General features: G+C 31.1%; 1 protein-coding gene across 1 annotated transcript in view; it reads right to left on the bottom strand.

Moving 5' to 3' along the window:
• The window catches only part of LOC133193760 (uncharacterized), a 35,968-nt gene extending 18,615 nt beyond the window's left edge, over nt 1-17,353 (bottom strand). The window contains exon 1 of the mRNA XM_061329691.1: nt 17,111-17,353. Coding sequence (XP_061185675.1) covers nt 17,111-17,168 — 58 coding nt within the window. The 5' untranslated portion in view covers nt 17,169-17,353. The remainder of the gene's footprint in view (nt 1-17,110) is intronic.
• Nucleotides 17,354-25,744: the final 8,391 nt, after the last annotated feature.

Here is a 25,744-nt window from a genome sequence, read left to right on the forward strand (position 1 = left end):
TATTCGGATTCCTTTATGGTGCATTCTGGAGTGGTTAGTGTCCAGGATCATTTCATGCATTCATAAAGGTAAAGTAATCTCGGTTAAATAGCTCCTTCTGTCCATCATGTAATGCAAGTTATTTGAAATTGCTTATTGACTCGGGTAATATTTCTTAGACCCAGTTATATACTTGAAAGAAGAATCGGAAATTTTTGAAATGAATAGCCATTTAAACCTTCATCGATGTCCCAATGAGGGCTTTGATATGTGGGTCTTTGAGTCAAACTTTTCTAATTCAATACAGACATCAGATCATGATAAATATCTGATTGTAAAAAACTCACTAATTATTTCATGAACTATTTATTATATTATATACTTTAAAAAAACATTACCCCCAATTTTATACTAGATAAACTAGGGATTTTTAATTTTTTTTTTTCAATGGACAGATGTTTAACAATTCTAAACCAATTTTAATGCATTTTTCTTCTGTAAGATAATACTTTTCTTTCATTCTTGAGAGAAAAGATTTAATTGAGTATATTTGATTCAAATTTAAGGTTAATTTTCCTGTCGGTATTTTAAATGTGTAATTGTTGTTATGTGAGGACGAAAGCCTATCAAATAGGAGTTTAAAACACGGTGCGTATATAAAAGGCAAAATTGCTGTAACAGGTGTTTGTCTTTTGGTTCCAGTAATTATGACAACTTTACGACCAAGAAGAAGGAATATTTTGAGTGTTTATTATCTCAACCGTTTTATCTACCGACTTCCATTTTGTTAAACACAAAAAAGTGTTGAAAATAAACATAAATTTAGCAATACATGACTTTTTATGAAGAATTTCTTTTCTCAAAACAAGTGTGAGGCTTGGTTTCATGTCCTTTCTGTGGTCTTTATAATGTTCTTGTTAGCAAATAGAACATATGGTTAGGCCATATTTTGACCGACATATTGCATTCCAATTGTTAGGCCTTTGCTTGACTACGGATTATTCCGGCTCAGAGTGTGATCGGTCGACAAGGGATACTAACTCCCCCAAGACACCTGATCCCACCTTTGGAAATTCCAGGGGTCTGTGTTTTGTGCCCTGTTTACGGATTTGTATTGCTCATAGATTTTTTTGAGATCGGTACTGTTCGTCATATTCGCCCAATTAACGACACGATACTACAAACAGAATTTTCTGACACATGAATGTTGTCTTCTGTTGATTTCTGATATGTTTGTTCCAGACAATGAAACGAAAAAAAAAAAAGAATTCTAAAGAGAATTTAAGTTTGTTAAACGAAGATCCATGTACAACTTGTAATGCAGATAACTAAGCATTAATGTAATCAGGGTTAGATAACTGAAAACACAGAACATACATAAAGTATGAGCTCAATTTTTTTCAGTATTGCAAAACAAAATATTAATTTGCATTTTCATAGGAAAGACGAGCATGAGCCAAATTATTTTTCTAAAATTAATTACTGTAAAATCACATATTTTCGTGGGTTCAAATTTTCTCGGTTTGCGAAAAAACTATTGGTTTGTGGGTATTTGGTTTGTGGGTATTTGGTTTCGTGGTTGGAGATGTGTTGAGTAGTTATGTATATATTTTACATTCCGTGCTGGTCATGAATTCATTAGTCATAAATTCGTAGGTCTCTCCCTACCTCGAAAACAACGAAAATTACACCCCCATGAAAATTAATGATTTCATAGTATCGAATATGTAAAAGTCCGCATTTGAAATATAAGAATTCAATTATGACCCACATTCATGTTTGTATATCTGATAATCATAAACTACTAAGTATGTCATCTTCAAGGTTGATTTTATCTTTTATTAGAAATCAAATGACTTTAAAAAGGGTAAGATATTAGAAAATAACTTTTCATGTCCAAAAAATATCCACATACGTTACATCCATTAACTTCTTTTTTTTTCAAATGAAGACAACAGATATGGCAAGGGAATATGTTCAAATGTAAGACATGACATTTTATCTATAATTACGTTGTTAATGAAACAACTCTGGTTAGTGTCTCCGGAAATATCTGTCAGTAATTACAGAATATTGATTCAACGTGCAGATGTAATTATCTGATAAAGAAAAGTATGTTAAATGAAATCATATAATTTTTCCTTATCATGAAATGCTTTTTGGTAATATTTTTTATGTACAATAAAGAAAATAAGTTCCCTTGACACATCTGTACAGCTTGATTATATTTTTGGTTTAGATTCAATTGATTATCATGTAGATATTTAAAAAAAAAATACCAAGGTGTTACGCCTATCGACCCACAGTCTTGTCAAGTGTGTGTTTAGTGCATGAACCAACTGATAACATAGCATACGACTCTTACGACAATTAGTCCCTAGCTAAGGATCCTAAGCTAAACTTAGTAGCTTAATGCTATAGTATATAAATTTTCTCGAAGACATGTATAACTAGTAATAAAATATATATATTTATTTATTTATTCAAAATTTAGATTAAATGTTGAACAACATTGAAAAAGTAAAATCACCTGACTCCGGGGCCATAAATCTTATATGAGCTCACTTCAGATCTCAATCTCACTTTTCCACTATTTATTCCATATAAAATAGTTAGAATAAGATCAAAAGTGAGCTAGCCTAAGTTTTATAGTTCCGGAGCCAGGTTGTAGTTTTTCAAACACATATTGTAAGAAGAAAAGTTTGTCATAAATCATGTGTTTTCTACTTTTAATAATTCTCAAGAAAGTCAAATTTCATACAGCTACAAAGAAAAAAGAGTGATCGAGCAAAAATGACTTAAAAGTCAGTGAATATATCTCCTTTATTTAAAAGAAATGAAATAGAGTAAATCTAAAGAGATTGGAAAAAATTTGATTGCGCGCTTTCTGAGTGTTTGATCAGTCTGTCTAGAAACAGAAAATAATACAAAACCCCATTAGAACAAGAACCAAATAATTACAGAGCATGGCTGACCTGAATCAAAATTGTCACCCACTGCTTAAGTGTAATCTATCAGACATAGAAATATCACTTACTTACCTATACTCTGCATCATAATATTGATGAGTAACAGGAGATGTACACGAAATTCAACCATTTTCAGCAATGTACTTAGTGAAACGTCAACTTTAGCATACAATCCCTTTGATTCCACATTTCTTTTAACATTTTTCGTGATTCGTCTAATTAAGCATTGTGTGCACTTCTTCACAAAAATATTTTCAATTAACCTTTCCAAACCAAAGCTTACGTTATAAACAAACAAAAATCTTCTTCACTGCTGTTATTAGATTATTGGCTGTCAGAAATGAACAGTTACTTCCTAAAGTGTTAACCAAGAAATCTCTTCGAGTGCAATAAATCTGATCAAAACATTACAAATCAAATTGGACAATTGGAATGAAAACCTTGTTTATATGTATGTTCTTAATCAATACAGAAACCTAAATTATTCATTAAGAAAATATCTCTGTAGCAGTCTCCTACTGCAATTTTGAACAATGTTTCACCAAATACAGGTCATGTGACATATTACGTGATTAATTAATTATTGTTTAAACACCTGCTAGAGTGCAAATATTTGCACCAGGAAGAGTTCGTTAATATTCAATAACTATTTTGAATATAATAGTGCAGACATGAGCGTAAATCAGGAATCAAAATTAAAAGATATCTTAAATCATATTTCTCTTCCTTCTACATCATACCAAATAATTTTCTTGGTTCTCTTATATACTATCAAAAAATCGTTAAAAATAATTATCCTATTTTCTCTAATATCTACTTGTACTATTTCAATAACTGCTTACTTGCCTATTCAACGTACTAAGTAAGAGTTACCTACTCGTATGTTTAGAAATTATATTAAGTTAAAATATCAACAATTGAAATCTTCAAAATGTGTCCTACATATGAAGAGGTTATGGTTCAATTAAAGAAACAGAAATATGAATATTTAACGAAGTCTAAACAGCGAAAAAAAATATGATTTGAATTTAAAATCGGAAATAACAAATAATAGTGTACCTTAAAAATAAACTGGCATAAAATCTGTGAGATAATAAAAGGTCATCTTGAACACAAATTGAAAAAAAAAGATAATTTGAAAAAATGGCTTGTATTAACTAATTTGTTTCATCTTCGTTAACAGAATAAATCGATCTGTCCCGAATTTTAACTGTTTAATCGTATTTTTAAAAATAAATTCAGCAAGAATTCGGAAACAAGTAAAGCCTATTTATACCATCTCTTTGTATGAAATATGGAGATAACGAACAGTATTCGAGCTCAAAAGTCCATTAAACATTACAAAATAGGAGCAGAGCAAACACTCTAAGACCTCTAAGACATCAGAGGTGGGAGCATGCTCTGGCGTATCGAATCAACTGAGAGATAGGTGAAGACAAAAACAAGGAGTGATACTTAAAAATATTAATATAATACATTAATAATCAATAATAAAGATTTTCAATCAAGTATCATGAAAAATGTCAAGACGATGATCCAATCTGCCTCCGGGGATCTCTCTGATCATGAAGGTATGGACTGCAATGAATATTTTTTGAATATCAATTCAATAAATGACGTACGTACCTAGTTAAACTTATAAGAAGTAACCAAAACATTGATTCCTTCTTGCATGTTCCAAAATAACCTCTATTTTTAGCATCCTTAAACATGTTAAATCCAGGCGTATACTTTTATAAAGAAATAAGACTCCTTTGATATACGTTTCTTTATTATTTGCTTTAGATTAAGATTATGCTTTTAAAAACGTGCTACACTTGCAAAGATTATTGCTGGTATAAACATGTATCTTGTTTTATGATCTTGAAGATAAACAATTCGTGCCTGGTTCAAAATAAAGATTGTCCCATGATGGAATTAGGCACATTAATCTGCTGAAATTGTATATGTTAAATTATCTTGAGGACCAATCAATTGTACTAGGCCCAGATAATTACTAATTAGCTGGAAATGGAGAAACGTGCCATCATTTAAAAAATATGTTTCGCAAGCAATAGTGAACCGAATGCTCCCAATGGCTCTCTGATCTGTTGTAACGATAACATCAGTTTTTTTTTTTTTTTAAATTTCGGTATTATTGATTTCTTCTGTTATGTTCTAACGAATTATAAGGTGCTTGAATCCTTTGTATTTTCAAAAATGACATTTTTTCCTGGTCAATGAATTATCCTTACCCTATTTACACTTGATAAAAAAAAACTTTCGGTAAATTATCATTTTTAAGCAAAGTTATATATTTTTGTGAAATCATAAACGCCCTGGAGAAGATGACAAAGTATATAAAATTGTCAAAGTTAGGCGATTAAATAAAACAGTGCTATATATACAATGTAAGAGTGTTACAAATAAAATGTAACATTGTTACATGAATGCAATGCAATTTAATTATACCATGTTAGTATACATTTTCTACACTTTCAGACATTCTCTTGTCTGGTTTCACATAATTATATCATACAAATCTTATTATTCGACTTACAGAAATGCAATTTCCTGTATGTTTATGCCCTGCATGCTTATTCACAGTCTATACATATCATTATAGTATACATTAACACCAAAGAATTATTCGAATGTTGAGTCCGAATCTACCACGTAATTTCATCAATATCCTTTCAGAAAAAAAAATAGCAATGCATAATCTTTAGCATTAATAGACAGGGTGATAAAATCAATTTTACATGGGGGAAACAAAAATATTTACAGATATGTCTCTGGCATTTCTCAGAGACCCATGTGAATTCGTGAGATTGTGATGAATTATATTATATTGGATTCTCGACAACAACAAAAAGGCGCTGAGAGGTGTACTGATTTTTATAATGCATTGAGTAAGTCTAAATACAAAGCCCTTTGCACGTTGTTATCAATGCTGATTAATGGTATGTTATTGATAGAGATTTATTTGCAAACATTCCTTTTGAAAAATATATGAATGCACGTCAAACTAATTTCAACGATATTGACAGTTTTAATGAATATGATCGCAGTCAAAATTAGGTAATCAGATGTCTGACTTCTTGATAGCTATAATTTGTTTTAGACTCAACTGAAGTAAAAACAGAAAGAAATTCTGTTCAGAGCTGTGGGCAGACGTAAATTGCACAATCTTATGAGAGAAAATATGACACACTGAAATTATTCCTTGTTTACAAACTTAAGGATGTTTTATATAAAACCGTTCACTAAATTTGTAAATTTCTTTTAGTGTTTTCTATGAGAGATTCTATACAATGTAGTGAATAAAACTATCTAAAATAAATTATGAATATATAGCCAAGCATGGTACCCATCGGCCATTACTCTCTTCAGATATGCACTGCCATTCATTTGCTACTGAGGACAATCTCTGTTATTACTCCCCTACCCCTGAAACTGGAGGGAGACGTCCTTTCAGTTTGTTCGTCTGGCCATCCATTTGTCTGTCGGTCAGTCAGGCCCATTTGTTTTGTTTTGTTTTTACTTTTTTCTACTAGAGGCTTACAGATAAGAGCTGATTTTTAGGATGAAATATGGAGATAACGAACAACATTCAAGCTCAAAGCCCACCAAAACAACACAAATCTAGAGCAGAGCAAACACGGTCCTCCAACATCATCAGAGATGGGATCAGGTGCCAAGGAGGAGATTGTGAATCTTTCTTGATGAGTTACAGAAAAAGTTTGCATTTCGTTTATCTTAGATGATTTTTGACGGAATTGTGGTTTCTGGACTCATCAACTGCTATATTTGTCCTTTAATCAATGATTTTTTCTGAATCATTTTCAAGGAATCTATGCTACACATTAAAGTAGAAGACTGTATATACTGCAAATGCAAGAATCTCAGGATGCCTGTTTTTATTTTTTGTCATGCTTTAATCACTTTGTTTCATTTAATTCTATTTTAGAAAAGAAATATTAAAAGGACATGTAATTATTTGACATATTCATCATTTAAAACCAGAATTCGTCCAACATATATATACCGATCTTCACGCCCGAATTTTTGTATTTAGCATCTGTTTTTGAAACAAGAAATCGATAATACGAATTAAGCATACATTTCTTACCCATACTAGATTTTCCTTCTGCAATAAAGTACATTATATTTATTTCTATGCTCTTTTTTATTTGTACCCACTTAATGTGATGATTTGTACACTTCATTCGTTTTTTGTTTTGTTTTGATTTTTTTGTTTTGCTTCTGTTTCGCTCTTGTTTTCCGTTTTTGTACTTTTGCTTATTTTGTTTGTATTTTTTATGTTTGTTTTTCTTTTGATTATCATATTCGTTTTATATCTTTGCGTTGCAAAATGAGCAATTTTACATTTTTTATTCTTACTTGAGTTCAAAATAAACAAGACTTCTTGGTAGAAATTTAATTATATATATATATATATATATATATATATATATATATATATATATATATATATATATATATATATATATATATATATATATATATATATATATATATATATATATATATATATGTGTGTGTGTGTGTGTGTATGTATTTATCAAAGGTTTTAATAACACGTGTTCGTGTTTATTTATATCTGTAATCTATTGGCTGTAATACTGGTCACCTTGTCAGGTGACATTTAAATATTCATTGCACGGGTTTTAACTGACCGCTGTTATCACCGAAAGTTCTATAGCCATTCGAAGGCTCTTTTCAGTGCAGATAACTGAATCCCCACCCTACTCTCCCTTGCTTTACATGTTTAATAAGATTTTATATTAAAAATACTGTTTTGTTTTGTAGAAAGGAAGACAAAGAAGAATTGTATATAACATTTGTACATATGTGTAAAAAGTAAACTGCACTATCAGAGCGCTTCACATCCTAATATACGTGTTTGTGTTTATTTTATTGTCTGACGTCATGGCGTCAGACAGTACTAGATTTAGCCGAGGCTTGTTGGTCAAGTCGTTCAATAGAATTCTTGTGATAACTCGATCTTGGAAACTTCATACTTACTTAACTATCGATTGGAGAGCATCGTAATTAATGGAAACATGCTAAACACCCAATCAAGCCAGAGCATTGGACCTATTTATTATCACATTATACATACACGTTACACATCATTTGGCCATTTTCGAATGCATCATTTATCATTCATCAGTGCATCTCCAGCAAAACAGCAGGAATGAAACTGGTCACTTGTCGAATATCCTTATCAGATTAACTAATAGATGTTTATTTTCAATGCATACAAAGTCTCTCTAGATCTACCTTTAGAAATTTTTGAAGTCTATATTGACATATTCCTAACTATGCAGATGTTTGATTTATTCATACTTTTAAAAAATCAAAGTGAAAGAGAGGATGAACATTGTTTTTGCTAACATGGAAAGATGCTAGCTCATTTGTAACATGTTTATTATTTTAAAAAAATCAAAATTATCCAAACTGTTCACCAAATGATGTTTAGATTTTTATGTGTTGTATATATAAGTTTTTCTTTCAAAAGCAATGGTTATATCTATGTATTCAGGAACAGGCCAGGTGGAACAAATTTCACGGAGAGGGGGTGCACAACCAAAAGTGTTCAGTTGGGGGCACTATCAAGAAAAAAAAAATCCTTATCAAGCAAAAAGAAGTTATCATACTTTATAATTTACATGATTTAGGGGACAAGTAAAATGTAGCTTTTTTCTGTAGCATATTATTTATCGGCAAAATATTTTTTTTTTGGGGGGGGGGGGGGGGAGGAGTCACCATCCTCTTCCCGTTTCCAACGCCCATGAAAAAAATACAAGTAATTCAGTGTATATAGAATAAATTCTGGTCTGAGTCTTATTTGATGTAGATGCCACTGGATTGGTCTTGTTTCTTAGAAAATAATTTATTTCTGGAGAGTTATGTTGATTACCCTGGATTTAACTATTCTTGATTTTTTGTATAATAATAAATTTGCTCACGTCAGACAAGCTTTTTAAGAAAGCTAATACTTGTAAATTATTTATGTTCGTTTGAGTGGCACGAATAAGAACATAATCTGATGTTCTCACGACTTTTACGATACAATTTTAACCGCAACCTTTTAACTCCTTATATAAATTGTCTCCTCTTTACAATTTTTATTCTTCAAAAGACATACCAGTATTTTCAGTGAAATATGCTTTGCTCTTGTTTTTCGTTTCTGTATTTTTGATTATTTTGTTTTGATTTGTTTTGTTTTTTATTTTATTTTTTTTAACTCCTTATATAAATTGTCTCCTCTTTACAATTTTTATTCTTTAAAAGACATACTACTATTTTGAGTGAAATATGGACAGTTGTTTGCAATGAAGCAAAGATATTAAATATCCGCTGTCGTGCGTGAAAGTCGATTTCGATAAGTTTCATTAGATTTAATCTCAGATGACTGGTAAAGGCGAAATCAAGCCTGCATTTGAAGTTTTTGACAAGATCATTTTACTCTGAGTGCACTGAATGTCAACCTTTTGTTAAGCCAACCTTGTCCTAAAGAATCAATGAATCTAGCTAAACATAAGAATACGGTGTTTTAATTCAATGTATATTTTTTGATTATTTCTCATCAAGTTTGTGCCATTAAGCATTAAGATATGAATTACTATTACTATATATATATATATATATATATATATATATATATATATATATATATATATATATATATATATATATATATATATATATATATATATATATATATATATATATATATATATATATATATAGATAGATAGATAGATAGATAGATAGATAGATAGATAGATAGATAGATAGATAGATAGATATATAATGAAGATAGTTTGGTATGAATTTCAGATATTGAAGGTCTATTATCGTAACTGCATGCGTGAAAGATAATTTCAATTAATAAAATAGCCGAAGATGCCACCTAGCCTAGCCTCAAACAACTTCACAACTAGATTTCTGACAAGACCAGACTTTATTCGAAGTTCATTGAATGCAAACCTCTTGTAAAGTATAAATTATATTTAAGGATAAAAAATCTAGCGAAAATATAGTAAGAATCAAGACGTTCTCTCAATTTCAATATCTAATTTTGAGTATTTCCTATCAATTTTGTGCTAAAAAATTTAAGATTTTAATGCAAAATTCAAAATAATCGTTCCATTTTAAATACGCTGGAACTGTACTAGAAAACTTAACAAAGATATGATGAAAAGACCATTTCTTTGCAAAAGTAAATAAGAATGGGGTGCGGAAGCAATCGAATTCAATTCTCTTGATTATTCAATTGACAGAATGCAGATAGTGACAGAATTACCGAAAATATTTTGCTGATGTTCTAGACAGGAAAGCAAAGAAAAGCAGATTCTACAAAACGATTGATTTCTGATAAAGTTTTCCTTTGCTACAATAATTCTTCTTGCAAACTTAAGATGTCAATTTTGGAATGCAATTAGAATAAATAGGATTCGTTTATTGAAGCTTATAACAATTATGTTGACGAGATACACACAAGCGTTATCGATGAAAATGAAGGAAAGTTGAGAATAGATCGTTTGATCGAAATAAAAATGTCATGTAAATCATCAATTACTGTTCTGCTCAGCACTAACGTTGTCAGTCAGAGGAATTAATTTCCTTTTGGGGTTCAAATTATCACGGTATTAAAACATCACTTCTTGCGATCCTTTGCTCCGAAGATTGTCCTTATAACAATAAATTCTGTAGTCCTTGGAACGTTATGAGGTAACAATACGTCAACTGTTTGCTTTTTTTTAAAATAAAAATGTCTTTCTAATTCCGTGACTATAAATTTTAAAGATAGGATAGTGTGGACAGCTGAGAGTTGTCATGAGTGTCTACCTCGTTCAAAAGACAACGAACAGAGAACACTTATAAAGCTCAAAAGTCCATTGAAACAATACATATTGCTAGGAAGCACGGACCTCTAAAATCATCAGAGCTATGAATCAAAACCTTTTGTTTTTCATTTTCATGAATATTGGCTATGCTTATCACGTTTTTTTTATATACATTTTTTCCTGCTTTAACTAATGTCTTTATTTATAAAGCATTTTATACCCCTTGTCATGCTGAATATAAATATTTTCAGGAAAATGGAAGGTTGTTTAAGAAATATAGATTATAAATATTTTATTTGTTTTCAGAATGATCAAGTACAAAATGTCAGCAGAGCGCATAACTTTTCACATATTTAAAACACTGATGTCTTCAAACCATTAGGACACCTTTGTCCAGAATCTGATTTTTTTCACTCGTTAATTTATAACACATATATCAATGAAAATCTGTGTATTCATGTCCAAAAAATTCTTCTAATATTTACATGTGAACTTTCCAAATGGGAATTTCATGAAATAAAACAAATGTAATTGTATCTTTCATTGGAGGCTTCTAATAACATCAATAATTCTACTTTGTATTATGGAAACTCCTTCAACCACACCCAATTTTATAATATATCTACTTCTTACAAAAATATTAACTACTTCAGATGTACTGTGCTACAGCATAATCGAAAAGAGGTTTAAATCAGATGTGGATTCTCAAAAACTCCAAAGAAGTTCTAGGAAATTTAAAATCACATTTTTTTTTCAAAAGTCAATAACACCAAAAAGTACGAAATTTCTCCACTTTATACAACCACTCCTCAGGAAAAATTAAAAACTAAGGCTTTTTCGATATCATAAACAACTGCTTTATCAATAAAAATGGACCGCAGAATCTGCCGGATTGTTTTTCGAATCTTGTGACTGATCATCAACAAAATCGACTGATCATCAACAAAATTAATTTGTTAAAAATGCGTATTTTAGCTGACATGTTTCATACCAATTGCAAGGCCTCTGTTTTTATACTAAACTTTGGCTACAAAATGTTCTGTCTACCTGATCAATACATAGGGTTTACAGCGGATGTGAAAAGTCAACAAGGGATGCTTACTCGTCCTAATCACCTGACCCAACTGCTGCAGAACTATAGTTCTCTGATTGAGGAAATTCGGACAGAGAAACCAGAGGGCATTGTAAAGGCTTTTGATTTACGGCACTGCTTTTTGTCAATCGCTTGGGGTATTATTTCTTGCGTTCCCCCGCATATGATTCAGTGGCTTCATTGCTAACCTTGAACGTTCAGAATATATTATCTCAAATTAATCTCCTACAGGTAACATTTGTTAATGAAATTGAATAAAGTATGAAGGTAACGAACAGTAACCAAGATCAAAAGTCCATTAAAACACTGCAAGTTGGGAGCAGAGCAAATACAGACCTCTAAAAACATCAATGGTGGAATCAGGTGCCTTGGAAGAGTAAACATCTCCTGTTGACCGGTCACACCCGCTGTGTGCCCCTTGTCGCGATCTTGTATACGGAAATATCTATGTAATTCAGTGTGAAAATAATGGCCTTACAATTGGTATGGTAAACATTCGACTTAAAATGATAGATTGTATTTGCAAGCAGTATTCAAGTTCAAAACCATTAAAACAATACAAATCGGGAGCAGAGCAAACACGGACCTCCATAAAACATCAGAGGTGGGATCAGGTGCCATGGAGGAGTGAGCATCTCCTGCCGACCGGTCACACCCGCCGCTTGCTCCTTGTCATGATCGGGAAATAACGAAAAAATCCGTCGACAATTCAGTGTGTAAATAATGGCCTAACAATTAGCATGAAAAAAGGCAGTCAGCATATGACTTAATGATATATTGTATTTGCTGACAAGGTCATTGTATCGACCATAGAACTTACGAAATGATGACTTTAAACGAGACTGTTGATATTCCTGTTGATATACCTGTTTCATCAACTTGTTTGTCAATAACTTACCTCGTTTTAGAAATTGTTCTTACGTAGATCATGTTCTTGCATATCGAATCAGCTGAGAGATATACACCAATATGCAGGTGATAAGCATATATTGCTGCATAGGTAAGGGAAGTTGAAGATTGAAAAGTTAAAGTTATCAGGTTAATCATAAAGCTTTGTTGTTAGATTACCATTAACATCTTTTTCTAACAAAATATCCAGATATGAAACATATGCGTCAAACTCTGTGGTATCTTTTATTTCAAGCTCACTGGGATATATTGTGTCGATATATGAATGGAAATAACTATTGTTAACTGATAATACGTCGTCGATATATCTAAATGTCGAGTTGAAGGCCACAGCAAGAGATTTCTTTTTTTTTCATGTATAAGATTTTGAATAAATTCTGCTTCATATGAATAATAATAGAATTGGTAAATTTAAAATAAGAATTACTAATCCAATCATGGATCACAATAATCATTTTCACAGTTTTTTGTACTCAGCAAAATGACTCTTCCTCTGTGTAATACATATTATTAGGTATCATATAGAACAGATTTGTCAGTATTTCAAAAATCCGTCTCACTTCATTTAAAAAAAATGTATTTTTCTAGATGTTGACAGGAATAGTATTTTAAAAATTGTGACAATCCATTTGATACGACACTCTTAGAGTCTCATTTTTTTCAAATGATATTAGTTGGTATTAATTTTCAGATATATTATAATTTTATTTCAAATATAAACATGTATATTAATTTTATACTCGAGACGTCAATAAAGATATTTTTTCTTGTCTTTTTTATTCATCAGTATCCAACAAACAAATTTAACACTTTTCTAGGACATATGTTACAAAACAATCTTTCTTCACAAATCGTGACAATAACAACTTAAGTCATGTTAATATAAGTAACATGAATGACATTATCGCCATTTCGTCTTGGATTTTAATTTTTGATTCAAGTTTCACAAGGATGTCCTCACAGTCAAGCAGTGAAAAGTTATATAGATTTATAGGGTGACAGTACATATGTAGAATTTTGAACATCAAAGAAAGTGTACAGTTTCTTTACATTTTAGAAATTTATATTTGCAATATATATATATATATATATATATATATATATATATATATATATATATATATATATATATATATATATATATATATATATATATATTCCAGGAATCCAAATTCTTTTTGTCTGTATCATCTGTCATAAAGTATAACGAAAAAGGGCCAAGACGTAGGCAATACTATTGATAGCTTTGGCTCTGTAGGAAGCAATTGAAAGAGAATATGTTGGATATGTGTCTCTTTTCCTTGACAAAATCGAATTTCAGGATGTTAATTTAATGAATTTGCAAGTTTGTTTCGAAGCTTATTAGGTTCAAGAACCTGAATATTTGGACACGACATTGGCAATGTCATTACATATTCAGAACAGACATATTCCTGAAATAACAACGTATCGATCTTAGATGTAATTACCAAGTAAAAAGACGAGTGTATTTCACTTCTCACAAGTTGTCACCCTGTGGTAAAATGTTGTTGATTGGAGGGAGTTTACATGGGTAGGACATCCAGCACTATCCATATGTTAGAAGTCATTGCGACATGCAGTGCAAACAGGAAATTAATCCCCTGCCAGCACGGGTACCTGCAACTTAACTCAATTATTTACAACACGAATAAATTGAAAAGGTAGGAAAATTCAGATTTAAAAAATTGTGTAGCTCTTCAGCAAAGGGACTATTTTCAGTGTCATATATGAATATTCAAATAAAATATAAGCATATTGAAGAAATACTACTGCATCAACCAGCAAAATCAGCATTATACCATCATAAACATAATCAGCATCATCAGCATAAACGCCATTATGAGCATTATTAGCATTACCACAATAACCAGCATTTGGAAAGGACTTATACATGCCTTATGTCCAATCCAATTATGTAATTTGACTTTACATAATAAAATACTGATTAAATTAAATAAAAACCAGCTTTATCAAAAGTACCACTGTTACCAGCATTATTACCATTATTACTGTTACAAGTATTATCACCAGCCACTTTTACCAGCATTATCAGCCTTTAAAGCATTATCAGTACCACCGTATCCAGCATTATCAAGCGTTAAAATCAACATATGCTTAAGTCAGTCAATATTGTGGGAAATTCATTGCTATAAACGCAAAAATACATATTTTGTTTACATTCATTCTTCAATTGCAAGAAAATCTATTTTTAATTCATAACAGGACGAAACAAATATTACAAATGACATTAAATATACTGCAATTATAATCCTGAAATAAACTATACATATATTTCCTATATCATTGGTATAAAATGATTTATAAAGAAGCTGTTGAGATCAATATCTGGATCTGGGAACGGTTAATGACCCTCTTTTTCTACTATATTGTAATATTTGAAAGGAAGGCGATCGGTAACTCGAGAAAGGTACTTAAACTATCTTAAGAAAGACATAACAAATAGAGAGCAACGATATCAATTTGTTACCTTTATCGATCTGTGCTCTTGTCAAGTGAATATTAAGCTTGCGTTAGATGTTTTTTGGCATTGCATCCTTTAAAAACAACTTTCAAAGTCATCCATTTAACCGTTAATTCACATAATCTAAAGTGTATGAATTACCAAAATATTGAAGAAAATAAATTTCATGTAGGAACAAAAGGAATATTTCATTAACAGAACCTCCAGATTATCAAAAATAATACAGCATTAAAAGACGACACACATTTTATTTGCAAAATATAAGAGTGGTTCCCCTATTCTATACGAATGTAAAATAGAAGTGATTTACGTAGTTTTATCTGTGAAAATATGACATTAATTAATCTTATGTGTAAAATATGACAGTTATTCAGTTATTTTCTGCTACAGAATATCACAAAGATTCACGAATTTATGTACTTCAAACGTCTCATTAGGATCTCCTTTTATCCTGTTGTATTTTAGAAAGATTCATCCATTCACACATGTATATATGTTGTCAAATACAATCTGTCGTTGGGTCGAATGATGACTGAGGTCTTCCAAAGAAATTACGAGGGTTGATCCAAAACTGCTATAAAATCTTTAATCAAATGTTATCAACAAAATTTGATATACTAATACCCGTATCTATATTGATTTTTGACTGAAAATTTCTTTCGATTATATACATGTAAATTACTTTTTAAAATATAAATAGTAACACTTCGTAAGGTTTTGTCTATCGCCTCATAGTAGAAATTAACTTTACCGAAGTATTTATGACCTCATTTTTCGGCAATGATTTTCATTTCATCCGCATATCTTTCTAAACTCTTACGAGCTTCTTTTTGATAATCTTTACTGCCATTTCGCTATAAAGCGTCTTGTTTTGAATTGAACCATTAAATTATTTAGACTTTGTCCAAGTTTTATTTCTAAATTCATTTCTTTTTGCGTAAATTTTATGTATAATCAGATTAAAAATGAGTGCCGAAGTGAATCGGCATAACGACGTAGCTACATTCTTGCCGTGAGGTAATGGGCGAGACCCAACGCTGTGTTTATTTTGATATTTTTTAAAGTTTTGCATATATCTAAAAAAAAAAAAAATTAAGGCAAAGGTCAACATATACACAGATATTGTTATATAAAGTTTTGATGAAAATTTTCTATTATTAAAGATTTTATAGCAGTTGTGACATTTTTTGTATCAACCCTCGTATTCAGCCATTATTTTCACACATACTTGTCTACAGATTTTCTTCGATTTGCCGTCTATGACAAGGAGCACACGGCGGGTGTAAACTGTCGGCAAGGGATGCTTATCATTCAAGACTCCGTATCCCACCTATGTTTTTGGAGGTCAGTGTTGACAATGCGCGCAATTTGTAATGTTTAAATGGACTTTTGAGTTTTCGTTATCTTCACAATTCATTTACAATTTACAAATGTCCAAAATTCTCAAGTTTTGTTGAAGTGTCATAACTTTTGCAACACACACACACACACACCTACACACACACACACACACACACATATATATATATATATATATATATGTTATTTAAAATCTGAATACAGTTATTTTGTGAAATGAAATAGATTATTTTTAACATTTTAATATGCTTAAATTTCAATTAACACTGATTAACACATTTTAGTTTGACATCTAAGAATTCAGATGTTCCTGCATAGTTGATAAATACGTACGAACAATTATTTCAAGTAAGATAAAATTGATCTTCACACACTTTAGTATAAGAATATACTTGTATATCATTACTAATTAAAAAGTCCTTTAGAAAATCTCACTTACCTAGGACTTCCAGAAAAATGTAGAAGTTTATCAATAGATGTCTGTAGAATATAACCATTTTACAATCCAAATAGGGTTGTGATTATCGGAATTATTTCCTCTGAAAGTATACCTGAAGAGGTGTTTTGTCTTCGATGAAGTCAACGTAAAGATTATAACATATTCACTTTGTCATTTTCTCTCTTTTTGTAAAAATGGTAATCATTTTTCTGAAGGAAAACTCAGGAAATGTTCTAATGTTTCGATGAGGTCATGGCTGCATAGACCACGATTCTTTACATCTTCCATAAATTCACTAGATCTGATCAAATATCACTAGTCTTCACTGTAATGAGAAGGAGAGCATTCTTCTTTCTTAATCGATACCGTATTCTGAATTATTTGTAGCGATTTCCATCACAATTTTCCAGTTTAAATGTTTGAACAGATTTTATGCAACAAGACGAACATTATTTAATTAAGTTCTTTCATGCAATAAATACACCAGCTGCAAATATTTCCAGCTGAATTCGTATTTGGACCAAATATTACAGTTCCGTCGATAACGTCTTTCTGTATCAATCTTTAAAGAATAAAGATAAAAGCAGTCTAGTAAATTGAATCCTTGGTTGTCAGGAATAAATACACTAATTCAAAATATTTGTACCCAAAAGGGAAACAAAGATTTTTACTTTTAATAACTATGTAAAAATTTCATTTTAGTCAGCAACAATGTCTTTGCCCCATTATACTCTTGAGAAAAAAAGTGAATTTATCTAATACGTGTTTTATAATTTAGCATATTTCATCATCACTGTAAATTCCAAAAAGAAAAAAAAACCTGAGGGATTTATAGCATGCTTTAAAAGAGTTATCAGTAAGTTCTGCATGTATTTGATTTAATGAGTAATGTCCCAAAATTTACAAGTTTGTTGAGCAAATGAATTCGAAGTTGTTACTTGATAACATCATAAGTATTCCAACATCTCCAAGGTAATAGTTCTGTCCAAGTTTGTTAACCAGTGTCGATTTACTTTTTACTGAAATATTAACTTTGCATGATACTTATGTAACAGTTTTTCTTCTAAGTCTTTTTTTTTTTACAATTGAAGGCCCACATGTATTATATACGGAAGCCCTGGAGGGACATTGACTTACTTGTTATGACTTATTTATTATAACTTATTTGTTGTAACTTATTTGTTACGACTTTTTTGTTGCTGGTTATAACTAAGTGTAACGTAGCTATGGAGAACGTGTGGCTTGGCTTATGTGTATTATCAAAATGATATGTTTAGTCCTAATTTAACTGTGGTTTTTGATTGATTAATTGTGGTTTAACGTCCAGTACTGTTGTGGCCACTAAATTCTTATCTGTTAATATCTTGCAACTTTGTTGTTACAACTTAATTTTTATTTGTTAATTATTATTTGTTACATGTATTTCTTGTTACTTAATAGTTATTTCTTATTTGTAACTTCCAGTTTGCATAATGATTGAACACACTAACATAACTACTATTTTATCTAATAAATTCAAATGCAAAATATTACTTTCTTCTTTTCTGAAACTAAACATAGCCTCCATCTTTCACGCCATGTTTTGGGTCAAGTAAATGAGTGATAACAAATTTAGAATAACAAGAATTAACAATTAAGTCTTAAGAACTAAGTCAAAACACCTAAGAAGTAAGTCAATGTCCCTCCAGGGCTTCCGTACCAAAACGTGGCGTACAAGATGGAGGCTACGTGTAGTTTCAGAAATGAAGAAAGGAATATTTTGCCCTTGAATTTTTAACTGATGACTAAATATGTTTATGTGTTCAATCATTATGCACACTAAAAGTTCAAAAAAGAAAAAAAAAAGAATTACAACTGTAAGTAATAACTATTAAGTAACAAGAAACAAAATGAGAAAGAACAAATAACAATTAAGTTATAACAACTAAGTTATAAGATATAACAGATAAAGTTATCACAACTGTACTGGATATTAAATTACAATTAATCAATCAAAAACCACAGTTAAACTAGGACTAAACATATCATTTTAATGATAAAATTAAGCCAAGCTACACGTTCTCCATAGCTACGTTACACTTGGTTATAACCAGCAACAAAAAAGTCATAACAAATAAGTCACAACAAATAAGCTATAACAAATAAGTCATAACAAGTAAGTCAATGTCCCTCCAGGGCTTCCGTACTCCAGAGCTAAAAAAAAATTTAAATCGTCATTTTTCAAAAGGAGACTGCTTGAACATTTGAATCATTATGTCATATGTTTTATAATAATATTGATATTTAGACACAAAATATATTTTTTCTTTATATACATGATAGCATATAGAAATATATATTAACTTTATAGCAATTTGCTAAAGATACACAGATATACGGCATTTGTACAAAAGAGCACCTCTGTAGAAACTCAGAGTCGTTCAAAACATCAATATCTGATAATGCCCCCCCCCCCCCTCTGAGCAACTTGAAATAATGAAAGGTAACAAAATTCTAATTTGATGCAAGACAATATGTAACACCAGTGACGACAGAGATGTGAGATGTTGACGGAATCAGAGTAAAGAATCCTAAAAGCAGATAATAACAGAAAGGATTCTCATTAGGAATTTCATCTGTAAGATTTCGAAAATCAATTAGACGTTTTGCTGATCTTTTTCTCAAAAAGAATCTACGGTGTACAGTTGGCTACAATTTTTTATTCTGTTTCACGTCAGATTAAACTGCATATCTATAACTGGCCGACAGAGATTTAAGAAACATGATTAGTGGATAAATTTTTATTTATTATACATGTACAATAGATGATACTTTAACCAATCATTTGCGAGATCCATCCTTCTTGTTTGAAAACCTTTCTGTATGATTACTTTTATAACTTAAAATAATATGAGTATGATTTAGACATATTTTGTAATTACACACTGTAAGTAATCAGGACCATTTTACAATTTCTTCTTACTGTGAAGGTATCGACTATTTTGTACATCAGTTGTATATAATGTGCTAAATAAAAAGCAATTAGATGAAAGAAAATATTAAAAATATACTCAAAATACTGAAATGTAGCGTTTTTGCTGATTAACGAGAATGGTCTATAAACCTTAACATAGAGAGAATGCAAAAAGAAGGCGAGAAAAATGCTTTCATTGTTCATTTTCTTCAAAATAACATGGCATAAAGAGAATACAGAGTATTTGACGTTTACATTTGGATTAAAATACATTAAGAGCAAATCTCTACCCAGTAAAACCCAGTCTTTATTGAAAAATTTGAGTAAAAAGAGCAACCTGACGCTACAGTTTCTTAAGTCTAAATAGTCAAAGCTTTTGTTTATACTTTTTGTTTTGTGGAAATCCAATTATACCTTGTGACATCACAGAAACAAAATATAATATTTTTTTCTTTTGCTCCATCGTCAACTAATTTAACAAATATATGCACTTCGAAGTTTTGGATCTTAATTAAATTTTTCACCTTTGTGGAAGCAAGATTTAGTATGAAAAGGGTGCAGATAACAAAAATTGATCAGTCTCCTAATCTTGTAAACAAACCAAATCATGAGCAGGACAAAAGGCCCCTGGAAACACCAATGGAGAGATCAGGTGCCTAGGAGGAGTAAATATGCCCAGTCGATCAATCACACCCGCTGCGAGCCCTTTATATTTAATAAAATATACAGAGTAATCCGAAGTCGAAAATGGTGCAAAAACAAGGGTTTGACAATTGGCATGAAGCCTGTCACTCAAAATATGACTCAAAGAATGTTGTTTTTGCAATGCAGTTATTATAACATTTAGAATTTTAGAAATGATATTGCTGAAAGACTTTTAAAGTAAAGTTACATAAACTTACTTGTCATTAGCAGCTTGCCTCAGTTGAAGAAAAAAATTATCGTACTCAGAAAATGTTTTTGGAACCAAATCAGTTGGGAAATATAAGCATTATATGTGATAGTGGAATATAAGTACATAAATAGTGGATGTAGACGATGTAAAAGTTGGTCATCCCGTTTGTCGTATACGTTTGTTGTTAGTCGGCTTGTAGTAACATCTGTAGTCAGTAAAGCATCAAATTAAGGCATGAATTTAATAGCTACCGAAGTTATACTGTATAACCTGGGTTGGGGCAGTTTACGCTTTATAAACTGCGAAGCGGATTATAAAAAGCGTAAACTGTTCCAATCCAGGTTCTACCGGATAGGTATTAAAATCATTCCTTATAATTTCATTTTCCATCATTAAGTGTAGAAAATAAGACAATTTCTGCTTCAAAAATGCCTTCAATTTATACATATTTTAGATGTAACGTCAAGCGAATTGATACGTTTTGACATAAGTCATTGTGACGTAGGCAGCACAGGTTATCCGATATAAACTAATTTTTTATCCAATCGAATTATGCTTTGCAACCAAAATTAAAATATACATAAAACAAATGTGGCAGACTCTCTGGTGTCTTTTATTTCGAATTAAGTGCGATATATCTAGTCGACATATGAATGAAATTATCATTTGTTCAATGATTTAACATCTTTGATACATCTAAATATTGAATGAAATATGTGGAGATAACGAACAGTATTCGAGCTCAAAAATCCATTAAACATTACAAAATAGGAGTAGAGCAAACACGGACCTCTAAGACATCAGAGGTGGGATCAGGTGAATCGAAGGCTATTTTTTCTTGTCTTTTTTTTGTCTTCTATATTTTAAAAAAGGGGATAATCCCAAAAAGAAAATGTATGTTGAAGTTACAAAAAGTTAAATCAGAACTAGAAACTAATTTCATTGGCAACAAAAAGGATTTAGGTCCTTTTATGAATGCATTGTATGTATTGATTTTTATATGTACAGAAACATATGCCGTATTTACTGGTAGAAGTTAAAGTAGGAATTGTCTAGAAAATTTTCTAGAAAACCTCAAAAAGAAATGTAGTTTCAGTACTTATGGAAGTTTGATTTTTACTGCAGTTGAAAGTAGCCTCCATCAGTATATATGATACTGTATGCATAAATTGTCGTGAAACATGTATATACTAGCTACATTTTAATTAAAGCAGGTTGTACCTAGTAAATGACCTTTAGTACTATACAGAACTTTTTTTTTTTTTACCGAAAAATGAAAGTAGCTGAAATTTACGAAAGGAATCATGATTTTAAAACAAACAAGTTAAATTGATGCAAAGCATCAAATCGACCGCAAATATATATATATATATATATATATATATATATATATATATATATATATATATATATATATATATATATATATATATATATATTGCATTTTAAAGTATTTCCACAAGAAAGGTGGGAAAGAAAAGAAATCAACAAAAGTATAATATAAGATACATTTTTATTGCAAACGGTACATGTGTACACTTGCCTTACTTTTCTGTGCATTTTTAAAAATAATTTAATTTTCAGTGATCAATTGTTAAATATTTATTTATCCACACAAATAAATAAATAAAATTATGAAAAATGAAAATCAGAATGTTCGCGATTAAAAGGATGGGAGTTCATTATCATCAAATTATTTGATTAAAAGACAAATGCAACAAATACATGTATCTAAAACAAGATGTGTTTGTGAAACACTGATGCCCCCGTATGGCAGCTTATGGCAAAAGTTAAAGTAAAGTTTCTCAAATGGAAGTCAAAATCCAAGCCAAAAGATGGCAAATGTTGGTACCCAAAGAAAGGTTTTGTCTCGAGGAATATACCTGTGAAATTTGAAAGCTCTAGCTGCAACTGTTCAAAAGTTATGGCGAAGGTTAAAGTTTTTTAAAAGTAAGTAAAACGTCAAGGTCAAGGTCAAAGTTGTTGGTATCCAAAGGAAGGTCTTGTCACAAGGATTACATATGTGAAGTATGAAAGCCGTAGCACCAACCATTCCAAAGTTATGGCCAAGGTTAAAGTTTTTCAAAAGTAGGTCAAACTCCTAGGTCAAGGTCAAAAGGTCAAAGTGGTTGGCATCCAAGGGAAGGTCCTGTCACAAGGATTACATATGTGAAGTATGAAAGCCCTAGCTCCAACCATTCAAAAGTTATGGCCAAGGTTAAAGTTTTTTTCAAAAGTAGGTCAAACTCCTAGGTCAAGGTCAAAGGGTCAAAGAGATTGATATCCAGAAAAAGGCCTTGCCACAAAGAATACACATGTGAAGTTTAAAACCCCAAACACAGAAGTTAGAACTGTTCAGAAGTTATGGCCAAGGTTAATGTCTCATAAAATTTTGTTAAAGTGGGTCAAACTCCAAGGTCAAAAGGTCAGATATGATGGTACCCAAAGAAAGGTCTTGTCACAAGGAATACACATGTGAAATATGAATGTCATAGCTCCAACAAATCAAAAGTTATGGGCAATGTTAAAGTTGACAAGAGACAGACAGAAAAACAGACAGACAGGACAAAAACAATATACCCCCGGGATCTTTCGATCCCGGGGCATAATTATTAATAATGAAATTCAGAATGTCTGAAAGCTGACAAAAAAAAGACATACAAACTTCAAAGGCTGATACCCTGGATCATTGTCATGTGATAAAACCGATGATATGCTTCACAATATAATAAAAAAAAATCCTTGTGCCATTTGCAACTGTAGTGTATTCAATAAAACAAAATTCACTTCTTCAAACTTTTACAATTTATTTCCCCCACTTTCGCGAAAGCGAAGGAACATTGAATCTCATTCGTCTGTCAGTCTATCTGTTTGTCAGTCTTCCCTCGGTCAGTCTGTCACAAAAACTTTAACCTTGGTCATGACCTTAGAATGAGAAGATATAGGGCTTTCATATTTTATATGTACATTACCTGTGACAAGACCTTTTCAAATATACTATGATTTTTTACCCCGTTACCTTGACCTTGAAGTTGACCTTTTAACATAACTTTGAATTGATCATAACTTTTGAACGAGAAAAGATTTGGCTTTCATATTAGACATAAATATTACCTGTGTCGAACCCTTTCTACGACTGGTTTTTTTTACCCCATGACCTTAACCATTAAATCTGACCTACTTTTCAAAAATTATGTCTTTGCATATAACTTTTGATTGAGAAGAGATAGGGTTTTCATATATGATAAGAGCATTACCTATGACATGACTTTTCCACATATACTATGATTTTTTACCCCGTGATGACCTTGAAGTTTAACCTACTTTTCAAAATTTTTAACATTACATTAAATTGGCCATAAAATTTGAATGAGAAAAGATAACATTTTGGCTGAAGTGCTTTATACAAATTCTTAGGCCTTTGTATTTATACTAAATTTGATTATGGAATATTCCGTCTACCTAATAAATACATAGGGCTCACGGTGGGTGTGGTTACTCCTACAATGCACCTTATCCAACCTATGGAATTTCCGGGAGTGTATGTTTTGTACTCTGTTCACTGATTTGTATTAGTTTAGTTGTGTTAGTTTTATTTAAGCCGGGACAAGCTACTGATCGACAGATAGGTTGATGTTACACGGATTTCGACGGCCTCTACGTATTTTGGCTGACCTGTTTCATGCCGGTTGTTGAACCTTTGTTTTTGTGCTAAATTTGACTACGGAGTGTTCCATCTGCCTGGTCAGTGTATTGGGGATCGCGGTGGGTGTGGCCAGTCGGCAGGGGATGCTTGCTCCTCCTGGGCGCCTGGTCCCGCCTCAGGGTATTCCAGAGGTCCGTGTTTTGTGCCCTCTTCGCAGAGTTGTGTTGTTTATGGATTTTTTGAGATGGATCACTGATCGTTATCTTAACCTTTTACAATTTTTTTGTGATTGATCTCTTTACCTTTTCCATTCAAACCGGAAGTGAAGTTTTAAAAAACTGGAATATTATATTATAACCTTTATATATGCAACCACCTATTATCATGAAAAAAAAATGTGCAAATCTATTTATTGCCATCTCTGAGTAGAGTAATATAATAAAAAGAAACAATAAATAGCTATAAGTCCTCTCTTTTGGACGCAAGACCTAAATTATGTTTACTTGGCCAGTTAATCCATTCCTCAAGCTTAGTAAATCATTTTCATTCTGTGTTGTAAATGTGTAGACTAACTGCAGAGCGAAACAGTTCTCTATTGTATATTTGTGGGAAGATCGATCGGACGTTAGTAAGAAGCATGATAGAAGATTTACGCAACAATAAAAAATTACTCATTCAGACGTACACGGTTATTTACCATGGTGGTTCAGACGGAAATTAAGAAATAAGATATACATTAAAATAGATTATATAGATGCTTGTGCGTTTACTAAAAGCCTTCATATATAAAAACCCATATCTTTATTTTTAAAAATATGCAAATTTTTAATTTTAAAAAATGCTTAAAAACGTTAACGTATAATTTACAATTGTGCAATTATAATCTTCGAGCAAAATTTTATATTGTTAAACACTTCAGAGAGGCTTTTCAAAAGGAGAGTTAGTTGCTGAATCAATTTTGGTTTGCTCATTATTATCGACTCGAGCATATTTTTTGGTTTTCATTTTAGTTCTGCTCAAACAAGGCGTAATTAATTTTAACTTAAGTTTGCTTTTTTGATTTTTAACCTCTATTGGTTTGCTGGTTTATAGGACTAATCTTTGGATCGTAATCTTTGGATTATGAATAATCTAATCGAT

The sequence above is a fragment of the Saccostrea echinata genome, unplaced genomic scaffold, assembly GCF_033153115.1.
Source record: "Saccostrea echinata isolate AGI-Se365-2 ecotype Australia unplaced genomic scaffold, CSIRO_AGI_Sech_v1 ptg000028l, whole genome shotgun sequence".
NCBI lineage: Eukaryota > Metazoa > Mollusca > Bivalvia > Ostreida > Ostreidae > Saccostrea > Saccostrea echinata.